The sequence below is a fragment of the Helianthus annuus genome, chromosome 10, assembly GCF_002127325.2.
Source record: "Helianthus annuus cultivar XRQ/B chromosome 10, HanXRQr2.0-SUNRISE, whole genome shotgun sequence".
Lineage (NCBI taxonomy): Eukaryota > Viridiplantae > Streptophyta > Magnoliopsida > Asterales > Asteraceae > Helianthus > Helianthus annuus.
This window is the reverse complement of record NC_035442.2, coordinates 164,502,717-164,509,648: the sequence shown is the minus strand read 5'-3', so window position 1 is coordinate 164,509,648 and position 6,932 is coordinate 164,502,717. Positions and strand designations below refer to the sequence as shown.

The following is a 6,932-nucleotide window of genomic DNA, read 5'->3' as shown; positions in this document are numbered from 1 at the left end:
GCGATTGCAAATTTTTAAAGGGGCGCTTGATATTTCCGCATTCCAATTACACTAATTATTATTTTTTAAGGGGAGCTGCCGCCCACCCACCTTATGCTGTGAGTCTGCCCCTGTCTACGGCTGAGTAAGTTCAAGTGGTAAGCAATTCATGAACCTAAACCCTAACTTTTGAGTTTAATGGGAGTTCATGTTAATAAATAAAAACATTGGAATAATATAATCTTTAATATTGTTGAAATGGGTTTGTTATGTTTCTTTTTATGGTTAGACTATGTAGAAAGCTGGTAAATTTCAATTCATGATATAGTTTTAAGCATGTTAAGGTGAAGTTTTATTTGAGATCATCATCATAGCAAAGCTAAGGTAGGGTCAGAGGAGAGGAGGGTGAGATGTAGACAGTCTTACCTATACCCCGTTTTGAAGTTTTATTTGAGATACATGTATGAAATATGAAATTTATATGTGAATCTTGAAGTATATATTAATTGGGGTATTCACATTCATAAATTCTAATGGTTAACATATGTCTTAGAAAAGGGATTGGGTGAAAGAGGTAGAATAACACAAAGCTAAAAACCTTGTAATACAACATATATCAACTCTAAAATAGGGAACTAAAAAGTCAATATTATCATGAGTTTCGATAGAAGATGATAAGAGTAAACCAATGGTAACATTTGTTGTTTTGTGACTTTTAGGTCTTTTACTTCCAATTAAAGAACTAAGATCTACCCTCATTCTAGTCCTAGTCTATTTTCATATTGTTTTGGCCGCCATATAGTCCAGCCTTTCATGATCTCACCACCTCCAGTCTCAAGTTGAAGCGCATGCTTGCAATCAACATGATCATTATCCCCTTTCTTGCCATTGTTGCTTACCATTACATAAGTGTGGGATTGCACCACGCTTTCCATTTTGCACTCTTGGCGGTACTCTAAAGTTAGGCTAGCAATCTCATAGTTCTCGACAATAGAATGTGGAACACTCTGCAATAATAACCCATGAGATATAGATAAAAATAAGCATTTCATAAGGACATACTCAAAATTTTATAAATATCATATTTTAAAAGTTATAAGAGAAAAACAAAATATGTTAAAAAATAACTACACTAATAAAAAAAAATTTTCATGCGTGTGTGAAGATAAAGAAACTCAATGTAGCTACCGACCTGAGGTTTTAATATTATATATAATGTCTTAAATCATCTGATGCATATATACTTAGAGCGAAAGAAAAGCAAGTTACCTCAAGGATCCACCCAATATATTTCACATTGTTAACATGATGGTTGATATCTAAGTCGCTCCATCTTGGCTATAAGCACATATTTGTGTATGAAATGAATTAATGAGTTCATGCAAGAACTTAAATTAAAACATAGAGAAAACATTTTATTGCTAAAGAAAATTTAACAAATTGACTAACCATTATACCATTGCGAACATGGTCTACAATACTCATCTCATCGTGTGGTGACCATTTTCTAGCGATCACGGGCAGTGTAGCATTGGTAAAGTGTTCGTCTAATTCACTTCGAACTTCATCTGGGAATTTGGATAACCTTCTTGTCTCTTCATTCATCATTAACCAAATACTACGAGATTACACAAGAAATATGCCACCATTAATGCCTAGAAAAGTTATTCTATAAACATGTTTTCTACTTTTATGTAGTAAAAGGTTGATACCATGAGGCTGTTAGTAATATCTCGCCTGTTTTCGCATCACAAAACTTCCAATTGGAGCACATTCCAATTTTCCCATAGGCACCTTTCCATGTATCAATTTGAATAACATCATCCCTATAATAGATCATTTAGGCATGACAAAGCACATCAACATCAAGCTAGTATAAATACCATATACATGCATAAGTACAATTATGGATATATGTCTGTAGGAGTTAATTAGGAGTCTATAAAACTCAGGATAAATTGTGATACCAAGAAGCCGTGCCCAATTACATATATACATTATGGTACTATGCCAGTTCGCATGCCCGGGTTTCACTTAGAGCCCAAATATTATACATAACCGGTATATAAACCCCATATTGGTTGCCTATACAACCGATGTAGGACAAATCTCATACCTTGCAATGGTTTCAGTCCATAACATAGGATTAGTAAGGCCCTAAACATATTGTATGTTGATGAGTAATTATGGTTGTTTATGTACTACAAGTTGTTATAACTATTTTTTTTTCTAATGTATGTTTTTGACCAATTTAGAAGTTTTTGAATTTGTGAGAGATTTATCCATCATCCCTTCTTTAGTTATAAAAAAAATTATTAGATGTTTTCTGTTAAATACAAAGGGATTTTAAACCTGAGCTTGACCCGTTTAAAATCAAGCTCTGGTTGTCAATTAGGTCTCCTCGAAACAAAGTCGTGTGTGTTATATTAAGACTAATTAATATGGGTTTATGGACTAGTTGTAGAACTAGCTAGAGTGGTACCATATTGGATAACGATCCACTGCCACTTGCAGCTTTGACATCACCCAGATTAGGTTCTTCTTGCACATCTCTCGTGTTAAACCTAAGCCATCACCCCATACTCCAATTGCCTTCAAATGATTTATGGATGTTTCCTGAGCATGCACATGCCAATTATATATAGTCAATTACCATAACCAGTTATAGGAGTAGGATCAAATACAAACCACATTTCGTATACAAATTGTAAGAACCATTTAAAGAGTGTCCTGTGTCATCCAACCAATTATAGAGAAATGGTAAAATAATAACCTAAATAGTATAAGTTATATTGAATTCCCTATAATTATTGTAACAAGCAATTAATTATTTATTTGGATCTTCCTTTTTTTTCAATGTGCTGATATAATTATTCATAAAGAAAAGTGCTGATATCATTCATATATGTGCTAAAATCGATTATCTTGATTATTTTTCATGTGCTAATATTATTTTTTATGTATGTATCATTTTAGTATCTGTTAATTTAATTTTTTTTAAGTGCTAGGATCTGTTCTTACGGTTTGTAGGATAAATATGGTTTGTGCCGTAACCAACTCCACCAGTTATATTAATCACAAATCTGCCATATATACCTGCAATAGATTCATAAGGGTTTCTGTAGTAACTGCTTGGTCTGACCCAACTTCATATGATCTGATTTGAAAGTTTTGTCGGAAAACAAAACCATCACTAAGCATGCTTCCAAAACCGAGATCCGGAATCATGTCCAGATAATTTTTGTTTTGGCCAAGCATCATTATTGGCTTCAAGAAACTAGCTCTATTAGCGCGAACTTCAGTAGCGTTTACCTTTGTAAGATCTTTAGCAAGCAAACTCCTTGACGAACCATCATTTTTCTTGATGATCCCATGTGCATCTTTGGGTCCTGGTGTGCGTCTAAGATTATTGCGAGTCATGTCATGGTATGAGGAAGAATTCAAAAAGAAATATGTAGAGGCAGCCATAGCAACCATTGCTGATAAAGCTCTCTAATTGAATCCCACTATATATTGTAGCATTTTTAACTATTTATAGAGTTCTTTATGACAATTCTCATGATGTCATGCATCATAAAGGCACTAGCGCACATTTCAAACTTCTAAATCCACCTTAGGTAGGTAAAGTTGGCTACGACACAAGTTGGGTAGCATTTTTTTTTTTTAAATTAGACGAATTCTTATACATAAATAACTATATCTGATACATGCAAACACGTGTAGTATAAACAACTTAGTTTCTTGTTAATTGTTCACGTTTGGAGTTTCAAACCGAAATGAAACTTGGACATAAACTTTGGAGCTGCACCAAGCGAGAAGATAAGTGCCGATCACAAGTAGATATCATGTGAAGGATATTGGAGATGTACGGAATTTCAAGAACATACGTTGTTCGCGATAGTTCTTAATGGACCTAAGTTAAATATTCTTTGAACAAAATTGAGTTTGCATATTATTCGTTTGAGTAAACTATAATTTGAGTCTATGTGCTATACTCTAAATTGTTCGATGTAGTTTTTTTTTTTTTTGTACTCAATTCTTTAGAATAATATTATTAGAGTATATATACAGTTTGTATGTATAGCAGTTAGTTATGTTTGTTATAGTTAGTTGTGTGTATAGCTGTTAGTTGTGTGTATAGTTGATAGCTCTCTCCTATATAAACTGTTTGTACGTATTCATAATTAGATATGAGATTACAATTTAGTTCTTGATACTCATTATTTCCAGTTTGATATTTTCGGGCTGATCAAAGCTCGCTTTGTAGTGGTTGTTGGAGAGGACGCCATGGCTCCAGTGGTCGCTACAATGGTGGCTCTGGTAACTCATGGTGGCAAACCGATGGTTCAAGAGCTTTTCTGCTCATTTTGCTAATCTGAATTAAAAGCTATAATGGGCCCAAATCTGGTAATAGTGATGGTATTTTGGGCTCTAGTCCAACCAGCTCTTATAATCCATTTGTTTCAGCTACCTACCGGGCCGTCTGATATGCATGGTTTTGGGCCTGCTCATTTCTCACAGTGGCTGGACACACTATTTATTGGATATCAAGAACAGAATTCGAAGAACATCACAATTATATAATATGCAGAGATCAAAAAGATTAAAGGATGAACAATTCGAATTGATAATTCTGAATTGTCTTGGTAACCGTAAACAATAGCGAATACATCATATATATACGGTGGTAGTGACGGTTTGTCAACCGACACACCTATTACCAACCGTTTAATAATATCTAAACCTTAATCCTAACCTAAATACTAAAATAATAACATAATATATATAGTTTAGTTTATATATTCTAACACCTGCCCCTAAACTAAACTTGGTTAATCCTGGGAACATTGAAACCTCCTTCGTTTAATAAAACGTTTGTCCGCATTCCAGTTTCCTAACAAATTTGAAGAGTAGTTGTCTTCATATTATCTTTCTTCCGTTCTGCAGATCTGAATGTCTTGCTGCCTTTATTCTTGAAACATCTTCGTTCTTCACCGTCTCTCTCTTTCTTCTGTATTTATCTTTCTTTGTTGCCGGCAATGGAAACATCATGTCGGATCTGAATGTCTTGTTGCCGGCAATTGTATATTCATCATCGCTCCTGTCTATCTTCTACTCAACGTCATGCGGAGTCATCTTTTACTCAACGCCATGCGGAGTCATCTTCTACTCAACGCCATGCGGAGTCATCTTTTACTCTACGCCATGCGGAGTCATCTCGATTAATTCCTTTTTCCATATATGAGAGTATGAACTCGGTGTCATATATGAATCAAATCAATCAATCCCGTTTCGTAATTCTGGGTCGTAATTCTGCGATGATTCTTCGTTTCGTAATTCTTTTTCCTTTTCTCCTTCCTCTGTTTCACTTTAAATCTGATTCTTCCCCTGTTTCTTGAACATGTATCTTCTCTTCTTCTTCTTCTTCTTCTTCTTCTTAAGAAAGAGATCTTCTATGTTTATCGACTTCCTGCATATGTCGCTCTTCTTTAAATCTGATTCGTCCCGTGTAACAGACAAATCATAACCATATTTTTGGATGTTCTTCCGGTATCGCTCACTAGTGTTTGTTCCTCCCTGGATCGAAATTGGAATTAGTTCCTTTTCAACAATCTTGTGTTGAATCGTCTTTCTTTCCTTGACTGTTCTTGATATTCCGGTTTGCGCAGCGTTTCGAAATCCCTGGGATGGTTTCCTGATGCTCTGATACCATTATATTGGATATCAAGAACAGAATTCGAAGAACATCACAATTATATAATATGCAGAGATCAAAAAGATTAAAGGATGGACAATTCGAATTGATAATTCTGAATTGTTTTGGTAACCGTAAAAAATAGCGAATACATCATATATATATATACGGTGGTAGTGACGGTTTGTCAACCGACACACCTATTACCAACCGTTTAATAATATCTAAATCTTAATCCTAACCTAAATACTAAAATAATAACATAATATATATAGTTTAGTTTATATATTCTAACACTATTCCACCCCATTGTGGATTATCGGCTGATATTTTCAATGTTTGCGAGCAAGTTGATCCTTGGGTTCCTGATTCAGGCGCTACTGCTCACATGGTGTTTGACTCTTCTCTTGTTTTTGGATTCGTTCCCTACACTGGTTCTGAGCGTGCTGTTGTAAATGGTACGTCACTAACCATCTCTCATATTGGTTTTGCTTATCTTTATTTATCTAGTCCTACTATTTGGCTCAAACACGTTTTAGTAGTGATGTGTTTGTAAATACACATTGTTTTCTTATGAGTTTTGTATAAGTTTTTGTAGTTTTAACACGTCGTTGTGTACCTGTATGTAGTACTTGTTGGGCGTCGGGTTTTATAGATTTAACGGGTGCAAAACAAGGTAAAAGGAGTGTAAACACAGGAAAACGGGCTGCACGGGTCAAGCCGGAGGCTAAAACAAGAGTATGGTAAAAGTGTCTCTCCCGCGCCACGCGAGGGAGGGGGTGTAACATGGTGCGACACACGAGAGTGACTGAATTGTGGGTCTGCTGGACTTCTTGTCTCCGCGCTATGCGGAAGGATCGTACGAATCCCCGCGGCGTGCGGGGGAGGTTAATTGTGGAATTTTTTATTTTACCTAAAACGCGTTCCATTTTTGACCATTCATTCCCTAGCCATTTTGGACGAATCAAGAGCATAGCATAGGTGATTTTCAGAGTCCTAACACCCAAATCATTCATTTCTTCATGTGAATTTGTCCCAAATCAAGATTTAACGCCCTAATGAGAAGCATGATGCGCTAAAACCCTTGTGACTTCCCCCAGATGAACGATTGCTAGGCTTTTAACATTAAATTTTGTTTCTGATAATCATGATCACTTGTGTTGAATTTTGGTAAACTTTGATTATATTTGAGTTATTTGTCATTTATCTAAGCGTGTTGACGATTTCCTAGCATCGTTAGCGAGTTGGTAATTTGGTG

At 35.4% G+C, this 6,932-nt stretch overlaps 1 protein-coding gene across 1 annotated transcript; it reads right to left on the bottom strand.

The window, feature by feature from the left end:
- Positions 1-592: 592 nt before the first annotated feature.
- On the bottom strand, positions 593-3,486 carry LOC110886379 (palmitoyl-acyl carrier protein thioesterase, chloroplastic). The gene is made up of 6 exons (XM_022134163.2): positions 3,076-3,486; positions 2,462-2,595; positions 1,692-1,805; positions 1,429-1,597; positions 1,249-1,317; positions 593-986 (listed from the first exon to the last, which is right to left on the bottom strand). Exons 1-6 carry the CDS (start codon positions 3,454-3,456, stop codon positions 735-737), a joined length of 1,119 nt encoding a protein of 372 aa, XP_021989855.1. The 5' UTR covers positions 3,457-3,486; the 3' UTR covers positions 593-734.
- Positions 3,487-6,932: the final 3,446 nt, after the last annotated feature.

Bases quoted from the DNA above. Each gene is read 5' to 3' on its own strand.
- LOC110886379 (XM_022134163.2), bottom strand. From the start codon at position 3,456: ATGGTTGCTATGGCTGCCTCTACATATTTCTTTTTGAATTCTTCCTCA. The intron at 2,596-3,075 runs GTATATATGGCA...GTGCATGCTCAG, and splicing joins CCCTTATGAATCTATTGCAG to GAAACATCCATAAATCATTT. The intron at 1,598-1,691 runs GTATCAACCTTT...GTAATCTCGTAG, and splicing joins ATATTACTAACAGCCTCATG to TATTTGGTTAATGATGAATG.